The sequence below is a fragment of the Nasonia vitripennis genome, chromosome 2 (genome assembly GCF_009193385.2).
Source record: "Nasonia vitripennis strain AsymCx chromosome 2, Nvit_psr_1.1, whole genome shotgun sequence".
NCBI lineage: Eukaryota > Metazoa > Arthropoda > Insecta > Hymenoptera > Pteromalidae > Nasonia > Nasonia vitripennis.
This window is the reverse complement of record NC_045758.1, coordinates 32,865,300-32,887,497: the sequence shown is the minus strand read 5'-3', so window position 1 is coordinate 32,887,497 and position 22,198 is coordinate 32,865,300. Positions and strand designations below refer to the sequence as shown.

At 48.1% G+C, this 22,198-nt stretch overlaps 1 protein-coding gene across 2 annotated transcripts; it reads right to left on the bottom strand.

The window, feature by feature from the left end:
* Positions 1-47: 47 nt before the first annotated feature.
* LOC100118731 (metastasis-associated protein MTA1) lies at positions 48-21,962 on the bottom strand. Of its 2 annotated transcripts, XM_008206634.4 has the most exons (11): positions 20,420-21,962; positions 19,605-19,985; positions 14,351-14,418; positions 13,125-13,218; positions 6,641-6,817; positions 3,984-4,313; positions 3,304-3,764; positions 2,143-3,223; positions 1,910-2,056; positions 1,523-1,826; positions 48-1,443 (listed from the first exon to the last, which is right to left on the bottom strand). In XM_008206634.4, exons 2-11 carry the CDS (start codon positions 19,717-19,719, stop codon positions 1,323-1,325), a joined length of 2,898 nt encoding a protein of 965 aa, XP_008204856.1. In that variant the 5' UTR covers positions 19,720-19,985; positions 20,420-21,962; the 3' UTR covers positions 48-1,322. The 2 variants fall into 2 exon arrangements, with proteins under 2 accessions (XP_008204856.1, XP_001602629.2); XM_001602579.6 differs by lacking the exon at positions 6,641-6,817 and having other exon boundaries at positions 54-1,443.
* Positions 21,963-22,198: the final 236 nt, after the last annotated feature.

Genomic DNA, 22,198 nt, shown 5'->3' with positions numbered 1-22,198 from the left:
ATGAGAGGCCAAAGGGAAGGATCGAGAAAGGAAAATTACTATATACATTCCCATTTATACTTAGTTTATTTATTAATTGTTGCGACGGAAGTCATCAAACTTGAAAATTTAATAAAAATATTCACAGTGAGCATTCTTTCACTCATTTGCTCTCTCGCGCTCTTTCGCACAATCTTCGCTTTACCGTAGTCGCGCGCATTCGTCTAGTGTAAACACGGATCGGCGAGCTTGGCATTAATACAATTCATTCGACAATTTCTTTGAGTTTCTTTTTTTTGAACGTCGCACCTCATCGCAGCTCGGACACATCATTGCGAATCATCCTTGCGTACGCTCTTACAACACTAACGTTTTTCCTTGTCAATGTTTCTCATATCTTTCTTTCACTATGTATGCATGTATGTATATCATTATGTACAGAACCAGGCACTTACTCAAAACAGTTACAGGAGAACTACATATTGTCGAGATTTTTAAAGAATATAAATTTTTTTTTCAATTTTTTTAAAATCTTTTTTTTGTATAAAGTAAGAGGTATACGCTTACACGTTCATAAATACTTAAACAAAATACTACACTAACTCGATTTGTTCATCTGTCAATGAACCAACCTTCTAAACATACATAAAGTAAATAAACATACTCAGTTGATTTTTTTTAACAAAATTGAATGACGCTTAAGTATTATTTCGTAATATACAATAATGATTGAAGAGAAAGTAGAGACGAGGATAAAGAAAACATATCAAACTCCTGTGTGAACCACTTCAAGTAGAATACCCAGCCCCGTTGTTATTTTTTTCATTTTCATTCTTTTTCTGTATGTACGTGTGCCCGCGGCTGTGTGTATGCTTGTGTGTGGCGCTCGTATGCATATGTACATTTAATTAATAATAATTATTATTATTAATAACAATAATATATAATTGATACGAATAGAAAATCATGATGCACGGCGAATGACTCGGTTTCGTTTTAAAATTGAGGAATCGACACTTATTTCTCCAGAGTTAATCGTCATTATTCATCATTTTTATTTTGTTTAATTTCCATCTTCATCATCATCTTCTTATTCTCCTTGTGTCTTCACATAATGCTGCACTATTGCTCGCATCTTCATTTGTTCATGTCCGATACCCATCTTCCGTGTTGCCGTAAAAGCTTGCGCAAAAAGCTTGGCTCTCGAATAGATTGACGGATCTTCATTAATTGTTGATGTCTTTTATGCTTTCAACGCTCATATACTGGCTAGTCCTGCTTCATTACTTAGCTTGATGCTATTGTACAGCGAGGATCTCCGGACAAGGGGGATCGCGCCGCGTTCAGTCGAGGATGACTACCATGTCGTCAGGTCGCGCTACTCGTTGGGGCACACTCAGCAGGCGCCAAGGTTTGCGAGCCGCTCGTCGCACCTCTACCGAGGTTAAGCTTCTTCTAAGTCTCCTGTAACAAATAAATATGTTATTTAGCTAATGTCCAAGTGAGGTGAAAATACAAAATTACAAGATCGAATGTTACTTACTTAATCTGCTCTGTGGGGCGGAAGTAGACGTCATCCGGTGCGTCCATCCAGGACATGACTTGCTTTCGCGCGTTGCTGCGCGACATCTGGGCCTGAGGCGGTAGCCCATGTGGATGAGCTGCACGTCCGTTGAGTGGCGTGACCAAAGGCGGTAGCACACCCGCTGCCGTCGCAGGGCTCGCGCCCGCAACTACGGCACCAGAAGCGTGATCCATCGGGGTGCGAGCGTTCAGGTGCATTGGTTGACCATGATTGGCCCTCTTCGGCAGCGGTTGGCCACTCGACAGCGAATTCAGTGGTATACCTATGATAAGAAGCAACGTAAGTTTCAGACGAATAAAATATCGAAAACATTGCTTGTTGAATAATTAAATTAGTAACAGTTACAGTCTGCGCCGTTAATTTCATCGAAAGCAGGCCTTGGGCGTTTCAACAGATTTTGTTGCGTCTGTAATGCGGGTTGAACTGGAGGTGTGACGGGAAGCCGATCAACTTCAGGCTTGTTGGGGATTCTCTCATAGAGGAGGCTACCATCTGCAAAGCAAAGGTGCAAGATCAGAAAAGTAAAACATTCGAAGATTGCACGACTTGATAGAGAGCAAGAGCAACGAACAACTTACCAGGTGCCTTGGGTGGGCGAGGGAACGACACGCGATCCGGCTGTTTGCGCTGTCCAGGCGCGGTGAGCTGGAGCCAGTCCCAGTCGCCGGGTGTCTTAGGCTGAGGATGGTCACCGAGACGTGTAGCGATGTCGGTGACACGAGGTCGAGCACGGGGTCTGAGGGCGCGCGCCAGGACGCGCAGCTCCGCGGGAGTTTTACTTGCTAGCTGCGGCGAGGCGCAGAGGTGGCGGAGTGGTGCCGCGTTTACGGGTTGGTGGGGTGCTCGAGCTGCGTGTCGGGTACGCAGCTGAGCGGCGCAGAGTCGGCGGGCAGCGCGAGCTAGCGCCGAAGTGCGTAGGTAAAACGCCGAGCGCGTCTTCATCACGGGTCGCGGCGATCCTCCGCCGCCAGCTGCAAGGCCAACGCCGACTCCGATGCCAGCGGCTACACCGCCTGGTCCGGGATTACCACGAAGATCAACTCCGTGGGCGCTGGCATAGTGGCGACTCAAATGAGCCTTGAGTTTGAACTCCTTGCCGCACGAGGGGATGCTGCAGCGATGTGGTCTGTGAGTGCCGCCGATGCCCTTGCCCTCCTCGTCGGAACCAGTTCCGCTGCGCTTGCGATCAGCGTCGACGTCGTCCATTCGAGTTGGGATCTTGAGTCCTCCGTACTTCTTCCAGTATGACCAGCAGGCCTGGCAAAGTCGGCACTGCAAGTGGGTCGATCCCCACGCGTACCACTGCGGGCTCTGGCTCGATTGGCAGCTCTCGCAGGGCTTGCCGTTCCCTGCGACCATGAGCATCGCCGCATCGGCGATATTTCCGTTGCTGCTTCCGTTGAGTATGCTGACCGCGGCCTTGCCGTTGCTGCTCACATTGCTGTTGGCGTTGCCGATGGGGATGATGCTCGCCCCGCCGGCCATAATAGACGCGCCACCGGTGCCGGGGCCGCTCTGGTTCTTGTAGTTGGGTATGTAAACCTGCTTGAGCTTGTTCTCGGCCTCCACGGCTTTGACGCGCTTCTGCTGCACGTAGCGGTCCGTCGTCTTCCACATGTAGTAGTACTCGATCACGTTCTTCAGGGTCTTCCACGGGAGCTGCAAAATAGCGAACGCAATCAGCACGACCTTCTCACCTCGAGCGAATGGACATTCACAGAAAAAAAGTGTACACTTACGAAATCCGCGCGGATGTCGGAGAAGTCCTTTCCGTACTTTTCAAGAGCCTCCTCGAAGAGGTTCGCCTCGGAGGCGCTCCACTCCTCCATCTCGTCTCTGCAGAGCATGGGTCCGGAGTTGGGCACGAGGCAGGACATGGCTTTCGACATGTCGTAGTTGTATCGGTGCAGGTTGTCCATGGCGTGGAAGAGGGTGATGTCTCTGGAGGCGGCAGCGGCGGACATGTGGAGCGAGGGCTGCTTGACAGAGGAGGAACAGTCGAGGGCTCGGGCGAAGGTGCCGACCGAGCGGCATATCACGAGAAACTGGTCGATCTCCCTGTCGGTGATCGAGTGTCGCGGCGTCCAGACGAGCGTCTCCAGGTCTTGCAGCCGACGGGGGTCCGCCTCGCGTTCCGCCGGCGTCAGCGGCGCCGGCGCTATGTTGTCCGCTTGGTATCTGCTGCCCACTCTGATCTCACCTGCGAGGTCGCGAAGAAAAATCATGGTTACATAGTTTTCGCTCGAAGCGTCCGTCCGCGTCAACTACTCGTTGAACAGTGGCATGGCATATTTTTCTTTTACTTTTATTAAACGAGCGCTCTAATGATTTTTAATAGCTCGCGATAAGGGGTCTAAGTGCGAGGGCACGTGCTCGCGAAGCTCTATAATAACAACGAAAAATAAAGTATAGCTTATACCTTTGTCGGCGAGAAGAGTGCGCTGCGCCGGATCGAAGACGAGGCAGTAGAAGAAGGAGTCCTCCTTGTTGAGATAGCTGAGCAGGGACTCGGTCTCGTTGAGCAGAGTGACGCAGCACTTGCCGCGTATGTGGGTGGCTGGCATCGTCTCGACTTGCCGCGACAGGAAGAGCTCGCGGTGTTTCATCTGATGGCGTTGCTTCGGCGTTAATTCGCTGAGGCCGCCGATGCCCGGGCCGAGGTTCGCGTTAGGTCTGTCGACGCCACCGCCGCCACTGCCTGTGTTGCCCCCGCCGCCGCCTGTCCCTGTGCCCGTGCCTTCCTCCATCCCTGTTTACAAACAGAAAATACGCGCGTTTAGTTTACATTCGAGACGATCCTTTTACTCGAGACATCGGATGACACGTGCGTCATGCCAAATCACATAATGATGATGATAATAATAATAATGATAATAATAATCATAATATAAGTAAACAAGTCGAACACTCAGAGAATATGAAAAAACTGGCATTTATAAAAACTCGAAAAGTAAAAGAAACGGAAAGGCAAAAAATCGCAATCAATATGCGCCGGGCCCGCGCAGTAGTCGGGGGAAATTCTCTCTCTTTCTCTCTCACTGGCGGACGCCCGAATCGAGGGAGTTTCATCTAGAAAATTCCGCTGGGATTTGCGAGAGCGAGAGAAAGAGAGACAGAGGAGTCGACGACCGCACACGCATGCGACAGAGTGAGAGAGAGACAGAATAATGCGTCGTCGACGCGTATGCGGATCTGCTGCAATCGTGCGCGGAAATTGGGTCTGCTGCGCTTTTCGCTGTTGTGTAAATAATCAACATGACAATAATAATATAGAATGGAACATTCGGTAATCGTAACGTGACACACGCGAACTATTATTAGCATATATTTCTCGAAAATTTTAACATGGATCATTTTCAGCAGCGCAAGTTTCAAGTACGTCTATCCTAATTAAACTCGACGTCGCGCATAGGATTGTATATTACAGCAGCCACATGAAGTAATGCATCGACTACTGCGAAATCAATACGCTGTTCGGCATTAATAAGAAATACACATCAGCGGCGGATGATGAATTGCACTCTATACACTAACAAATTCTACGATGTATATAAACCAAAAGTAAAAATAACCATCATATAGTATCGCGAAAGCCTCAGATTACTAAAGTGTCATCACAGAGCGGCTCGAGCTCCCAGGATAGAGACCAGCGGGACAAGAAGTAGTATAGACCGCGTATAGGGCTCATCGGGCACCTCCCTAAAAATTTTTCCACCGAACCACATCCCTCGGCCCAAGAGCGCTCGAAAACGATCTTCCGCCGAGGGACGAACGCGCAGCGCATCCTCGCGCGATCGACGTCAACGTACCCTTTCTTTTCTACCGAGCAAGAGAGTAAAAAAGAAGGGGGGTGACGGCGTCACTCGCGTGCATCAGCAGCGTCTGGTATAATTCGGCGCTTCCTTCCGAGAGAGAGTGCAATCCTCGGAGCGAGTCGAGAGAAGCGAAGAACAGAGAGGGGTACAGTGAAAGAGAGAGAGAGAGAGAGAAGTGCATGTACGCGGGCTCCTACAGCCGGGAGGTATACAGCGAGTAGGGGGGGCCCCGACCATAAAACTTCCTTGGAAGGTGCCCCCTTTTTCGCTCTCGCACACACACCGACCCTCTCGCGAGCGCCGCTGCGTGTACGTGTCGTCCCCCCCGTTCGAGGAGCGCTCGCGCGATTTCTTGTCTCTTTGGCCTTACAGCGGGCTGCCTTGGACTCGCGGCATCCACCAAGATTACAAAGAGTTTTAAGAGAAAGAAACGAGAGTGTGGGGGAGCCGAGTCGCCTGGTTACATCGGTAGCCTTCTATCATCACTGGCTTCTATATATATATACTCCTTCGTCGTCGTTTGCATCTGCGCGTGCGCGCGATGTAGCATTTCTTTTTTGTTCCGCGCGCGCGCGAGAGAGAAAATTTATGTAGATAGCGCGAGACCGAAATAATTGCCGAGGCTGCCCTTTTTTCGAATGGGCGTGTGCAGCGCGCAGAGAGATGCCTCGCCGCCGAGGTTAGAGTGTGCGCGGGAATGCATAAGGATCTTTTTTCGGCGGCGATGCGCAGTAAAATTGCAAATTGATCGGGGACTCGGGGAGATTTTCCGCAAGAGAAGCACTCGCTGTTGATAATTGACGTAATTGCGATTGCGTATACAGTTTGAATGATTAAAGAAATATATAATGTGTAACATTTATGGAGAGAGAACAGCAGAGGCAGTATAAAGTCCCTTTGATTAATCAGAGCTTCGAAATTTCAATCAAAAACTATGCGCTTTGTTATACAGCGAACGCGTGAACTCGTCAAAAGCAGCCCTAATCAATACCTCTGCCGTCTCCCTCCGTTCCCCCTCATACGTGCTCGACATTCCCAGAAAGAATAATAACATCGGCAACAACAATTAATACACTAAAAATAATAATAAAAATGCTAGTACAGCCATACACATGTATATAAACCTAAAATTGTGGCTCATAATAATAATAATAATAATAATAATAATAATAATAATAATAATAATAATAATAATAATAGCAATAATAAATAATCATCATCGTCAACATGATCGTCATCGGCGAGAGACGGAGAGACTCACCGTGGGGCTCGTGGGCCTCGGAAAGAGGTGCCTTGAGCCATCCGCCTTTTCCGCCTTTGCTCATCGGCACTTTGGCTGCGGAGCTCATATCCTTAGCACCACCACCACAGCTCTCGGGATTCTCCAGTAGCTTCTGACCCGGCGAGTCCGAACGCTGCTGCTCGGCCGCGCTCGCCACTGCAAAGTTTCCCTTGCATTTCTTTCTCTCTCGATATTTTTTTCAATTTTTTTTTACAACTTACACATATATACCCTACGCATTAAAGGGGGAGATATGCTTCGCATGGGAAAACTCTCCGAACGAAATCATTTTCGGGAGATAATAGTTGAAAAAAAAAGAGGTACGGTGTATGTAGTGGGAATTCAATCGGATGAAGCGTATATAATACATACACCGTCGCGGCTGGCAATTGAATTTCGGCTCGATCGATTCGCGGCCGCGAATTGCACGGGCTATGTGTGTGCGCTAGCAGAGAGACAACCAGCCGAAAAATCATTCGAGCTTTTTTTTTGTTCGCGTTTGTCATTGTTGTAGAGAGAGAGAGAGAGAGAGAGAGAGAGAGAGAGAGAGAGAGAGAGAGAGAGAGAAGGTGGGGGCTTGTTGCACGAGGGATTCGATATTTTTCGTTTGCGAGAGGTGGAAAAAAAAATGATTTTCGAAAAATTAAATAAAAAGCGGTGCTACGGTGGTGTAATGAGAATTCCAGCCAAAATAAAATTATAATCTTTAACGATCGCTACTTCTTGCACATACATACATATACGGCATGATGTATATATAATCCATCCCAGAAATAAAAGTCAAGCTGTTTAATAAGAACGAAAGAACCAAAACAAAGCGCAAAAAACTACGACAACTCGTTACAGAACCAGAATCGCAGAAGCAAACAAAAGCAGACGAGCATCAACCCGCGAAGAAGTATTAAAATCAACTGGATTCCTCATTCCACGCCGTCGACGTCGTCGTCGAAGATGTAGCTCAGTTATACACATTATACATATGTATATAGCTGAGGGCACTCCCCGACGCTGCAGCGCGTAGCGGCAGTGCAAAAAAAAACATCTTTCTCGAATTTTTTTTTCGCTCGGTGTATTTTTCACCGAAAAACCGGTTCGCGCTCGCGCAATGCGTTAAAAGGTTAATTTATAGTAATTGTTCGAAATCACGAGAGCAATTTCGAATGAGCATTCGTTTCGCTGCGGCTGCCGCTGCTTTCACCGGGGACGATTGAAAAATTGCGACGTCTGTTTGCCGAAGTATTAGGATTATATACAGCGCGCGGCGCTTTGGGAGTAGGAAAAAACTTCGCACTTATCAGAGAGTTGCTTCTCGAGAAGTGCACTTCAAAGTCCTCTACTCGCGGAATTTCTCATTTCGGAAAAACTTCCTTTGACTCGCTGCACTTTTTTTCGCCCATCGCATCGCGCAGCTCAAAGAAGAAAAGAAACAAAGCAGGACTATAGGTGTATACGCGAGAGCGGGTCGAAGAAAAGCCGCGGCGTCATTAAAAGCGGCAATCGGGGAATCGTCATGCATGGCAACAGCATAAAGCGACTTTTTCTCATTTCGCGAAAGGAATTCCACTGGGTTCTCTCTCGCTGCCGACATCCTTGTCTCTCTCTCTCTCTCTCTCTCCCTCCCCCCCCCCTCTCTCTATCTCTCTCTCTCTCTATTTCTGTGTAGATATAGCTACACGTACACGCGCGGCAGACACGCAGACTAGCGCGCCGTGAAAAGAGAGTCCGATTACGTCGCCCCCGACGACGAGACAGAATGAAATTGAGATAAAAAAAAAGGATGATTAGTCGAGCTGGAATTAGATACACGAAACGAACGAGGAGAAAATTGCGCGAATATATTCCAAGAGAGCGAGCGAGAGAGAGAGAGAGAGAGAGAGAGAGAGAGAGAGAGAGAGCTAGTGTGATATATCTATGCATAGGAGTCGCGAGAGCGCATCGGGAGCAGCCCCTGAAATATGAAAAGCCCCGGGGCGCTGAATAAAACCGGAAGCCCGCTGGGGAAAGGCGCATAACACTTTTTTTTTACCGCCGATGCTTCCACTCTCTCGAAATTTTCCGGGAAAGAAGCCTCGCCGTAAGTTTTTCGCGTATAATTAGAAGAGAGACGGAGGGAGAACCGCGCCCGAAAATTAGAAAGAAAAATAGAATGGAGAGGTAAAAAAGGCTGCAACAGCTGGAAAGAGGATCGGGATCCTCGGGCAGCAAGGGAAGCGCAAAATCGAGTGAGAAAGAGCGACCCGATACGCAAAAAGATCAACAATGGGCGCAAGCGAGAGAGAGAGAGAGAGAGAGAGAGAGAGAAGCTTCTACGTGTACGTATAGATAGTTGCAGTCGAGAAGGACGGAGCGAGAGAGTAACTAGACGAGGACGGAGGATGCTTAAAATGAAGATGGCTAGAGCTCGTAGCAGCAGCAGCGGCCACCCCCGGAAAGAGAGAAAATCAAGAGAGAAAGCGAGAGAGAAAGGGCCGGAGCAGCAGAAAATGGGAAAGAGCGAGAGAGAGAGAGCGTCGAGCCCTACGGCGTGTGTGTGAGTGAGTGAGCGCGCGTATGCGCGTATAGCTGTATAGATGGTACGGACGGATAGAGACAGGTAATGAAGGGAGAGCGAGAGAGATGGAAGATAAAGGGAGAGAGCGAAACTACACGGCGAAACGCCAACGACAAAAACGACCGACTGTGTGCGCGCGCCAGATCTATCCCTGTGTGAGTGTCCGCTCATACATTCATACATACAGTATATACGGGGAAAGAGAGAGAGAAGGACGAACGCGTGCAATATGCTTTGGCGTGTCCGTGAGATCGGAAAAACGCGACTGTATGCGCGCGCGAGGCTGCACCTGACCAACCACCACAGGCGTTTACACCTGTGTGGTCAATACAGAAGCGGTTTTTACAGCAGAGAGAGAGAGAGAGAGAGAGAGAGAGAGAGAGAGAGAGAGAGAGAGAGAGAGAAAGACGCTATCGGTGACTTCCGACGCCGAGTTTTCTCTCTTTTCGGGGAAAGCGACTTGTACGCGCGAGAGAAGGTCGATAAGGTATTTTTGGAGAGAGAGGCTAGATTAGATTGCCGCGAAGCGATACGTTGCGCGGGATTGTATAGCTCGTGTTCGCGGCGGGAAAAAAACATTATTCCGCCGGTTTGCCCGGCGCGCGAATATTGAGAGCGTGGGGTATAGGATATTTAGAAGGAAAAAAGCGACAGTGTTTGCGAACCGCGAGAATGGACTTTGTAAATATTGTCTTTTTCCCGCGTGTATGGTTTATATCGAGCTTACACGCGGGCGATTTTTGAAAAATGAATCGATCGTACGCGATGACCAGTTGGAAAGTAAAAAATGCGGCATCGCTCATGTACATACGCAGAGAGAAAAGCCCCTCGCGTCAGTCATTCATTTAGTTGGGGGTGGTGGTTACGGGCAGAGGCAGAGAGAGAGAGAGAGAGAGAGATCCACCCACTGCAAGCTCTCTCTCGCTCTCTGTCTTCCAGCCTGGCCAGCCTCCCCTCGGCTGCAGATCGATACAACCCCCCCCTGAGCCCTCCTCCTCCTCCTTCTCCTCCTCCTCACTCAGCTTCTCTGCTCCAGCCACCCACCCAAACTCTCTCTCTCGCTCTCTCACTCACCCCCAACTTTACTTATTATACATTCCCACTTGCCTCCCCCTAGCGCACTCACTCTCTCCTACTCCCTTTGCCACCCCTCGGCGCCCGGGCCGCCGACTATCTCTCTCTCTCACTCGAGTGTGTGGGTGGCCTCTCTCTCTCTCTCTCGCTCTCTGTCTATGTGCTCGGCTGCTGCTGCTGCTGCTCTGCTGTCCCTTTGCCTGGCCCTGTACACGCCACGTCTCATTATCTTTCCCGGAGGTAGAGATTTTTTTCGTTTTGGCTCATCTCGATGACTCAGCCTACTGCAGAATTTCCGATACACGATCGAGCATCGAATTTTCGCGATCGAACACATAATTCAGCCGGAAAATAATTAAAGCACTCGCGCGCGCATTCATAATAAAGTGCACGCACAAAACATACGTACAATTTAAGTATATCATACATCGCGCTGCAATTATCGAGTGAGAGAGAGAGAGAGAGAGAGAGAGAGAGAGGTCAGAAGCGGTCATCCACCGTTAAATTAATTCTCGCTTATCAGCGGCTCGGTGACCTTGTCGATTTCGCGTCGCGACGCATATATGGGCACGTGTGCAAGAGAAAAAAATAATCTCCGCGCTCTTCAATTACCTAATTGAAAGTATGCATATACAACGGCTCGGAGTGAAAAAAGAAGAACAACAACGCATCCCTCATAGCGCAACAAAACGGACAGGCGTGAAATCGCAGCGGCGGCGGCGGCGGCGGCGAATCGTACGTCATTGTCACGCGCTGTACGCAGTGCATTATCAACTATATATAGGAGCGTACACCGCTAATAAACCCACGATCTACGTGTATTTCTATACCGCGGATGAGAAAAAGCTCTGTTTCGGGGGCTCCTCACCATCAGAGAGTGAGACAGCACGTCGACTCTCATTTCCCAGCCACTCACACTTACACGCCTGTACACAAACGCACGCGTACTTGTGTGAGTGTGTGTATACATATATAGTCAGAACGCGACGCTACTCGTCCAAAGTCTGTCTCGCTCTCTCGAGCCGCGGCTAGCCACGCGCGCGACTCGGGAAATCGATAAGATCCCGCATTTCCCGAGTCGCGAGCGTCCTCCCCCTGCTCTTTCCCTCTCATCTCTCTGTGTGTGTATCTCTCTCTCACTCTCTCTCTCTCTCTCTCTCACTTTCGTATTTCACCCAATGTCCGTGTGTTGACGAAATTCGCGCGATGCAGCCGAAAAGAAGATGCTTCTTCGGGTCTGTTTACTTTTTTTTTCGTCGGTCAAAAGGGTTAAAACGAGACGACGCTCGCGAGAGTCGGAATCGAAGTGGAATGCCGCGTCCATTTTGGGGGAAGCTTTTGACTCCCCCGATGCGCTCGACGCTTATTCTCGTCGCGCTGATGCTTTGTGCATATAAATATAACCGACGGAATTTAATTCAGCTCTATTTTCGCGTATCGCCGTATCCGGAATTAACCGGCGGCTAAATAATGCCCGCGCGGATCTATAATGAGTCCGAAGCCCCGCGAGAGTCGCACGTTTTTAGCACATATCGATGGCGCGGCTGCTGCACACGTACTGATACAGAAATTTCAGAGCGAATGTTACTTATAATAGACGCGCAGTGCACTAGTTACACGACCGCGAGTATCTAACCGCACGCGAGTACTTGACATTGTCGAAGCGCCGCCGGTACGTATACGTGTACACACAGACATTACACACCCACGCACGGCATATCCACGGAAGCGAAGCTGCCGCTATCATTAACGACGTATTAGCAATGCATATGTAAACTAAAACCGTTTAATTTGTTATTCAAATCAAAACGCGCATTACCCGCGTTACATCCGCACTTTCGTACGCTACGATTCGCTCATATCCGCGCGCAACAATAGACCATATCGACCTGAAGCTGCGCTGGATCCGTTCGACACCCGCAGTATTGCATCCGCGAGTATGCGTGTATGGCGATCGATGCTATAGAGAGAGAGAGAGGAGAGAGAGAAAAAAAAAGCCAACATCGTTCATTTTTCAATTGCGGCTCGCGGCGATAACGCCTGACCTCAGCCCCCGCGCTCTTGCTGCAAGCTCTGTGATGGCGCGTTATTTGCAAACTATATAGCCGCGCGTCCTATGCACGCGGAGAAAAAAGAAAGAAAAGCTCGGGCGTAAAATCGCGCGGCGTCCGCGCGCGTCGAACACACTACACACGGCGCGCGCGACGAGCTAGCGAGAGAGAGAGAGAGAGAGAGAGAGAGAGAGAGAGAGTGTGCGGGAAAATCGATGTCCGCCTCTATATACCATACCGACCCCTCTGTCTCTCTGTACCGGTGCGCTGCCGCTGCCGCTGCTGCTGCAAGGTTTTTGCGAAATTACAACGGGCCCTTGTTTGCAAATGGCGCTTTGATTGCGCTTGTATGTTTTCGCCGGGCGACGCGTGTAAAATCGTCGCCGCTGCGAGTAATTGACTTTGGTCTATGTGCATTTTTGTCAATAGTACAGCGGTGTGCGGGATGATCGCGGTGCGTATATGTGGGCGGGTGGGAACGAATTTTTTCTGATGCTACGTGATATATGTAAGAAGTGCACTGGATCGTTCTCTCATACTCTCTCAGAACTATATCGATCCATCGATCGTGTACAGCTGTGGGTCGAATCGTTTTAATCTTATCAGGTTTTTTCTATTTGCAAATTACAGGGATAAGAAAAGATTAAACCGCATCGACTGATTAGCGCAGAAAAAAGGACAGCGCTTGTTGCTCACAGCCTATATAGGGATGATTGGATGCTATATATAAGATACGGATAAGCAGCATACGACATATGACGAAGAAGGAGAAGAGGAATCAACTTACATTGGTGCTTGTCGGCGAGCATAATCAGGGTCGAAGGTAAGTCCCTCCGCCTGAAGAAGCACATCACCTTGGCTTCCACATTTCCGCTGGCCGTCTGAAAGCAGAGAGTAGTCGGAATATCGATTAGTTTTCCACGCGAGCAACGCTATACACCTATACCTACACATGCATTTATATATATATATATATATATACACACATACACACACAGAGCGACAGTAGCAGCATCGCGGCGGCAGCGCTCATTACGCGACTCGTGTAAATATACGCGAATTTCTCTGTGCAGCGGCGCTGCTGCAGAGACGGACAAACAAAAGAGAGCAAAGATCTCGAGAGAGCCGCGAAAGAGAGCTTTGATCTTTTCGCCGTAATTAACTCTTTGCGCGCGCGCGGGCATTTCCCTCTTGCTCATTAAAATCCCGCGACTAGAAATGAGCAATACGTATAGACTATCTAGATACACATATACTTTTACATTCGATCGCGGATATAGGCTATTCGAAGAGCTGTAGAGCGTCGATTGTGCTTTTGATTATCCTTGCGCCGGAGCAGAAAGCGACTCTCTCGTTCAGTGTGAAATTCAACGAAACCGAATTTATTTTTAAATTAGTCCCTTTGAGAAATTATCCGCTCTCTCTCTCTCTCTCTCTCTCTCTCTCTCTCTCTCTCTCTCTCTCTCTGTGTATATATCTTTTGCAGCGTCGCTGCCTTGGAAAATCAATACCGCACACTGGCGGCAGGAAGAATTGTTGCTAGCTGCTGCTGCAACGCCAGCGGTTCTGTATAGCGCAAAAATGAGAAGCAAATATAAAAAAAGAGCCGTGGGTTCGGTGAATGTATAAACACTGAAAAAATATAATGTCGAGAGAGGAAACGAAATCTCGGAGTTGAATAACGCGCGCGCGGGTAAATCAAGTACAGCGAATAATAATGAAAGAAAATGAGACGTCGGAGAAGTTTTTTTGCGGGAAAACAACTTTTCTAACTAGCTCCGAGTAGTCGTCTTCGCGCGTGAAGTTCCGCAGACGCGTACGAGATAAATTAGGAGTAGCTGGGATGACTCGCGCGCGCGCGCGCGCGCGAATGTTTGAACGTTATTTATAAAAGCTTTATTTCGCATATCTATATACTCCGGTCAAGATTTTCCAGAAGCAGCGGATTTGTCTTTAATCAATGAACTATATATCCGAAAAATTGATCCATGACGATGGCGATAATTTGCATACCTTGTTCAGCTCCTCTATCCTTCGTATCTGGTACGGGGACGTCGATGATGTCTCAAAATAGACATAGTCTGAAAGAAAAAATAAAACATCGTATCAAATATAATTATTGTCGTGTGTCGAATTTCATGCAAAAGTATTTCATATACGTAAAAGAAATGGCAATATGTCACGCTATACATTTTTTGATACAATTTTTCCCTCCAGAAAGCGATTCTCGGCCGCGCATCCGGTTCAATTACATAATACAGACGTCCGAACAGTTCCTGAATCTAAAATCGTACGCTTTTTTATTTATAGACATTTCTTTGGAATCGTATCGATGCTATTAATAGCGACCGCTGCATTATACAACATTGTACACACTCGTTCGAGCGAATAATTATAAACTTTCTACTTCATCGAGTGTCTAAATAAATAGATTAGAGAAAGCGGACGAATGTAGCTGCCGTACATTTAGAATTTTTCAACCGCTGAGTAAATAAAGGAGAAATTATAAGCGAGAGAGGTCAGAAAGATCAGCGCAACGATAAATCACGTGTGAATCATCGAATCAAGAGAGAAAGTACTACAATCTGCGAAATGATATCAACAATGTAAGATATACCGTAAATCCGAGAGTGACTCGACTCGAGTGAATTTCTGGAACGTTCTCCTGCGCTATACACTATCAAAATAAAAGAATATATACCTAAAATCGCTTCTGCATAATACATTAGTATCCGACAATGTTTCCAGCCGCGCGAATATAGTAGAGCACGCAGGAAAAAAGTTCTCGCGTGCAGAAGTTGCGAAAAAAAAACGCCGCACGTGTATTATTATTTTCCAAAAAAAAAAGACTAGGTATGAAAGTTCGCGTCACACATACGCTCGACAGATGTTTGACGCGTAGTTTGCTCGAAGCTACAATTTCTATCTGGACGTGTATACTTTGCTCTTTTTAGTTTTCGCGCATTCTGCAGCGGTTCGGGAAACGACGGTGTCGCCGCGCGTGCATTAGAATTTCCAATCGATATCAGCGTTAAAAACACAACACGCTGCCGAAGAAATCAAAACAGAAGCATGAGTGTTATAAAACAATGCTTCGCTCGAAAGATCAAGAAGCCCAAGTCCGCGTCGAATTATCCACTTTAACGTGTAAGTACACTCGACCTCTTCCTCCTCCTCCTCCGCAGTATTACAGTCACGCATGAGCTCTTCTCACTGGCTCATAACAGCGTCTATAGTGCAAAATCTCGATCGAAAGGGAAAGCAGGAAGGTTAGACCATCCGGACGGAAGAATCGTCATCATCATCCTCATCTCGACGAGATGCATAAGCATAGCGGCGGCAAAAAGAGCGCGTGCAAAGCTCCCGAAGGACGCCGCGCGACAGAAATCGAGAGCGAGGGGGAGGGAGAGAGTAAACGGGTCCGCAAATGCTCGAAGGGTGGCGAGGAGAGTGAGTGAGAGAGAGAGAGAGAGAGAGAGAGAGAGAGAGAGAGAGAGAGAGAGAGAGAGAGAGAGGCTACCGGCAGATGGAGTCTCCAAAATGGGTGGGGAAGAGACGCGTCGGCGGAGGAGGGGGAGAGACTTTCGTCTGTAATCATCCCAAAAGCAGCGTCTCTCTCGGTGTAGAGACGCCGACGCGTCATAGAATTTTCGGGAATTTCGAATAGCGCATGTCTCCGAGCTTCGACCGAGCGTGGCCATGCTTACAGTATCCGTTGGAGATGCGTCGAGTGAAAATTTGCGTATCTGAAGAGAACGTCGTCGATCATCGCCTCGTCGTCGTTATCGCTCGATAAATCAAGAGCGCGAAATCAATTTTTCGTATAACCGACGCCAAAAAAATTCACCCCGCAAATGAGCGTATTATATGTCCCAAACTCCCTCGGCTTTCCCTACGCATAACAGCGCCGCAGCGAGCATCCCCATCGGAAAAATAGAGTCTCTCTCTCTCTCTCTCTCTCTCTCTCTCTCTCTCTCTCTCTCTCTCTCTCTGCAGCAGAGCCAATTTCGTTCGGCCGCTTATACGCGCGTAACACGTTGTCGCGTTGCTGCTGCTGCAGCGGGGGAGGTCGGGGGAAAAGCCAAAATTGCGTTACACGCGTGCGTGTCGCGGGGGAAAAAAATCCGGAGGGTGGCTCGGCTAAAAAGCGATAGCCCTGTTGATACCTGCAGGTGCATATCGCACACATGCCACCGACGTTCTTGTTGCCGCTCTTTTTTTCCCTTTCTTTCTCGTTTTCGTTAAAACGCGTGCGTGGATAGACACGCGCGCACACCGTGTTGTGTGCGCAACGGTGTAGGGGGAGAGAGATGGCCTAGTTATACCGATTGGAAATCTATTTGGGACGTGTGTACGCCATGCATACGTGTGGAAGTAAACACGAATGTGAGAGTGTGGAGAAGGTACGATAATTTTGAGGAGAATTTGTTTTTCTTCGTCGATTTCCTCGTTTTTGTAATTCTTCCAAGACGAGTGCGCGCGTGTATATCGCTTTAATTACTGCTGGGAAATTATTTATCGGTAAACTCGTGTACGAGCGAGGTATAACGAAAACAGTTTTCGTGAAATTAGACACCAATTACGCTCCTATTATAGGCAGTGCGTTAATAATTTCGTCATATTTTTCGCGCTGGATTCGCCGAGAAAGAGAGAGAGAGAGAGAGAGAGAGAGAGAGAGAGAGAGACGACTAAATTATTTAAAGTGTATACGTGTCTTTCCCGAGTTTTTTCTTAATTGGAGTGATGATTAGTTGAAGAGTTGAGAGTCAACGAAAATACACACATCCGAGTCGTTCCGAGCGTCGCTATTTTTAGAGCGAAACATCGCTTGTGCATACTAATGAAATTAGTCGAACCTCTGTACACGAATTTATTCATTCAACCAGACATCGATTAGAAAAAAAAAGCCGAATCGATTCTCGCGATCGTCCCGAAAAAAAAAACCCACGTGCATTTCGCTGATGAAGCCCAATAAGCCCGAGTTCGCTCTCTGCTGAATTATTAATGCAATCGAGTTAATGCAGCGTTCTTTTCCTCGAAAAAACATCGAAAATTCCAATCATGCGCCAACGCATCGACGTCATAATGTACATCTCACTCTCGCTCGAAAAAAGGCCGCCTCTAGTGCGCAGCAGAAACAGCGAGAGTACAGAGAACGCGTCGTCGTGGTAAATACGAGGCAACAGAACGCTTCTAACGGATCTCTCGTGTGCAGCAGCAGCAGCAGCGGCGGTGCGGCTTTCGGGAAAACGGAAGGGAGCTGCGGCACTGTGGAGAGAGAGGGGGAAGGCGAGGGGGAGGAAAGCGAAGCAATAAAATACCGACAAAGATAGAGAATGAGAGAGACAGAGAGGGAGAGAGAAAGCGGACTACGCGAAGGCGACGAGGCCTGCGCTGATAAAGGAGAGAGGCTAGAGAGGCGAGGAGGCTTCGCTTTTCGGAGGTATAGAAGCTTGGGTTTTCGGAGGTTTCGATTTTCTAAAAGAACGACGACGCTTCTGCTGCTGTCTTCGAGATCGCGTTGTGTATTTCGATCAAATGTATGAGTTTGTGTGTATATATGTGTGCGTAGAGGTACCGTTATTAACTGTAAATTGGCGCCGATGGATATAGTGCAGCGGTTGCAATTAGAAATTTCAGATCTGACGCCGACGATGGTATGCGGAAAAATGTGGAGGTGTGCATAGTTGGCTGAATCAGGCAGAGGGAGGTAGAGGGTATTCGAAGTGGTTCGACGATGATAAACAAACATTGCTGAATTTGTTTTGATGATTAGACGGAGATTTTGAGAAATTGGTGAGGATATCGCGTGTGTATGTTACAGTCGATGTATTGTTGAAGCAGATTATTTATGCCGGGATTAATTTATAATGAACCTGATCGTTTTACACAAATAACTTTGTTGTTAATGCAAGTGGCTTACGATTAAATTTAGCGATATTGTATGAAATTAAAGTTTACCCTGTAATTACTCCAAATTTATATTTACGCCTATAGATGGATATTTTGATCGTTACAGAATTTATCTTGCGATTTTGACTCCGAAAATTGTATAGATGATTTAACCGCATATTATATGATCTAGTGTTTGTTCGACGAAGTTTTTTTAAACTATCGATTACTCAACTCTATAATAAGTCAGCTGTTACATATAAAAGATTTAGCATAATTTTTCTTCTATTCCCCCGATAACGCAGACGCCGGCACCTTTCTAACAATAATCCTTTTTGCAGCGCCAAATTGGCAATTTAGCGGCTTTAGATGAATTAAACGTCGCTGCCTGTATAAGTTACCATTTTAACCTTAATTTGCACTCCATTAGAGCGTACATTTACATATAATCGATCGTGAATTTTCGCGTTTTACACAGAACAACGCCGCTTCTCAGAACTGTCTCTCGAGAGCATTAATCAATGCTAAATACAATAATACTAGCGCTATACATAAAAATCCAAATCTTTTCATCCGACGAGCTTGGCTGGTAAGTAAAAATCAAACCCATTGAAAAACCAACCGACTCGTGTATCTTATCATCCGGAGCCGGCATCTCAAAATAAAAAAAATACAGTGCAGAAGAGGGGGTCAGAGTTCGGCAGCGAAAACTATAGAGCGTGTGCACACGCGGCAGTATCAGCACGTCTCCTATACATATACATATATCGCGGCAACACCGCTGCTGGAGGAAGAGTAAGTAGCCAAGAGCAGAGCAGAGCAGCAGCAGCAGCGAGGTGTACGAACGGCAGCAGCAGCGGACGGTCGTCCGTTCGTTTGTTCGAACGGGAAGAGGGGAGGCGGTGGCGGCGGAGAGAAAGAGAGAGCGGGGGGAGTAGTTCCAGGGGAGAGAAGGTACAGATGAAAAGGAGGAAAAGGAGGGAACGCAAGCGCCCGGCTAATGGAAACGGGGGGAGGCGAGAGAGAGAGAGAGAGAGAGAGAGAGAGAGAGAGAGAGAACGCAATGAGGATGGTCATGGCGAATGCTATTTGCAAAACAGAGAGCTGCTTACCCGTCGATGGGTAATTAATGCAAGAGAGAAAGAAGGAGATGTGCTCGCTTTTTGCGTATGCAGGATGTGTGGATTTGTCGCGAAGGTTACAATTGCAGGACGACTCAAGGCTCACGATTTGATTTTCGTGCGAGATACCACCGAGTTTGTGTGTGTATGCTTTCGGAGCTTCGATGCACGTATCAGAGATATATACTCTTCTGTAATTGACAAAATTGCCATTTCTTTTACATGAGTGGAAAATATATACTGGCTAGACTTACCTCCCACTCGATACATGTTGGCCGTCATGTTGTTGGCGTCTTGAAAGGCCCCGAGAGCGTAATTGGCGTTCTCGTGGTTACCGTGATTCTCGTGATATTCGGCCGGCATCGGCATGAAGAATAATCGGCGGTTTTCGTTTTTTCACATGTACACAGTACACAATTTAATATTTCTCCTTCTTCGAAAGTCAAGATTCTTTCAGCGCAACCAGTTGACTTGCTCTTCTCTAAAAGCACTGTCTGGCATTGCGTTGCCTTTTGATTATCAACAGTCTCTAACAGGTTATGGAGCATACAAAATCACTCGCTACTGCGGTAGAAAATATTTTCACAAGTTGCCTGTGATGCCAGTCCAGTTATTGGCTACGTGCAACGCAGCTTCTGCAATCAGAAAATAAAATAAATATTAGACAATGCTACTATTCGCTCTTCTACACCAGTACTTAACAGTATCGATGAACATTTTCTTAAAAGCTGAAGTACGGATTTTGAAATTTGGAGTTAACCGTAAATGCATATCTGCATATCTCAGCATCGAATGCATCCACTACCAGTAGCATACAAGCAACAATTGTATAAGTAAAAACGCGCAAACTATTCAACAAGTTTCTCACAAAAATCAAAAAACTAACCCCTCGAAGCCCAGGTACAACAAAAATGGAAACCTAACCAAGTTGCTGCTACCAGTGCAACCAATGGCATACAGCGGTCCCCTCCAACCCGCTAACCTCATCTGAAAAATCCTTGGATTGCAAAAAAAGACAGTAATACCCAGAGCGAAAAAGAATGAAAGAAATCCTCTCAAGATCAATCACCTGGCAATGGTCCACGACAGGGCGGCCTCGTTCGCGCGTCGTCCCCTCAGCAGTAATAGCAGCAGTGCAGCAGCAACTCCACACACGTGTCCCCGGCGCCGTTGCTCCGCTCAACGCACCAAGTCGCATCCTCACGCAACACACTCGACAGCTATTGCTTCGGTCGGTCCGCTGACACGGCGGCGGCTAGCGGCAGCGGCGACTACTAGCAGCAGTAGTAGTGTAGTAGTAGAGTCGCTCCGCTCGGCGCGCAGTCACACCGCCATTTTCATTATGTGTTGGCTATATTCTCTCTCCCTCCCTTGCGCGCTCGCTGGCTCTCTTCGTTCTGCAGCCGTACGCACACACGGACACAGGCTCGGCGTACTTACGTACGTGCTGGACGATCCGCACGCACTCGTCGTCGCGCACTACGTGTATATGTGATACTACCACACGCGCGCTTCCGATGCACTTCCGCGTCCTTCTCTATCTCTGTCGCTCGCCGAGAAGACGCGGCGTCGGCGGCCGCGGCGGCGACGCTCGTCCTGCGATCAAGTACACAGAGGCGATGGCCGTTGGGGACACTATTTCCCTCTCTCTCCGGTCGTCGAGAGGAAGAGCAGAGCAACAGCAGCACCTGGTCGCGGCTCAGCCGTGATCGCGCGCGCACTAAAGAACCAGCCAGCCGGTCATGTTGCTCTATCTCTCTCTCTCTCTCTCCCTTGCGTGCTGTACAACACTGTGCTATATACGAATATATATACAAGCACATACACGCTCGACTGCGTCCGGCCCTCTACTGGACGACTGTACACTGCAGCCGCGGCAGCTCTTCTCTTCTCTCTCGCTCGCGCACTGTATATATCTAATTATCTACCGACTACACGCGCGTCTTTCCTTTTCACAGAATATGCGAGTTCATCCGGGGGGTTGGCGACGAGAGGATGCCGATTGCCGACGACTCTGCTCTCCCGTCGTCCAGGCGAGACTACGCCGTCGTTCGCTCCACGGCCACGTCTAGTCGCCGTCCTGCTAGTGCGAGAACTGACTATACGCACCGCGGCACCGAGTCGGCGAGTCGCCACGATACGTGTGCGCGGTGCGTGCGCCTCAACAGAGCCGACCTCTGGACGCGGCTCTGCGAAGTAAAATAGCTGGCGGCAAGGGGGGAGGGGAGTCAGGAGACTATAGGAGAGAGTATCTGCGTCCTTGTTGCTGATTTATGGGCCTGGCCGTAACGGCCGCCGGCCTGCGTTGGTTGGACGGAGATGCGTGATTGCCGGGAAGGGGGAGACTACTGCCGGTCTACTAGAGGGCTAGATATGTGCGCTGCTGCATGCGATGTGCCGCTTGGACGCTGCTGACATCTGTGGCGGGCTCTGACATATGCCGGTTGCTGAGAGCGCGAATTTTGAATTTTCTTCCCATAGGTTTAGGTACGTTAAAAAATTATTTTTGTTTTAATCGAGTGCGATGACTTGGTTTACTAGAGATTGTAAGAGGAAATGTATCTATAGTTTTCTCACGAATGTTTAAATAAATCAATCAATAACATATGAAGAGAAACATTTTAAAAGTAATTTCTTGCGCAGTTCGCGTTAAAACTACAGAGCTAAGGCCTCTTTCCTCGCAGGTAAAGAGTGAACGCATCAGGTAACCAGAAACGTCGAGGCGATACCCGACACTCGTGTCTCGGATGTGAGTAACACAAAAGACATTATATTCGGAAACAATCGGAGTGTTCGGCTACCTAAATTTGCGTTTCTTAAAATCCACTGCGTCGTATAAGTCGACACG

Excerpts from the sequence above, each read along its gene's own strand:
- LOC100118731 (XM_008206634.4), bottom strand. The coding sequence starts at position 19,719 with ATGCCGATGCCGGCCGAATATCACGAGAATCACGGTAACCACGAGAAC. Across the intron at positions 14,419-19,604 it reads CAACATGTATCGAGTGGGAG|ACTATGTCTATTTTGAGACA; the intron begins GTAAGTCTAGCC and ends TTTTTCTTTCAG. Across the intron at positions 2,057-2,142 it reads TCGCCCACCCAAGGCACCTG|ATGGTAGCCTCCTCTATGAG; the intron begins GTAAGTTGTTCG and ends TTTGCTTTGCAG.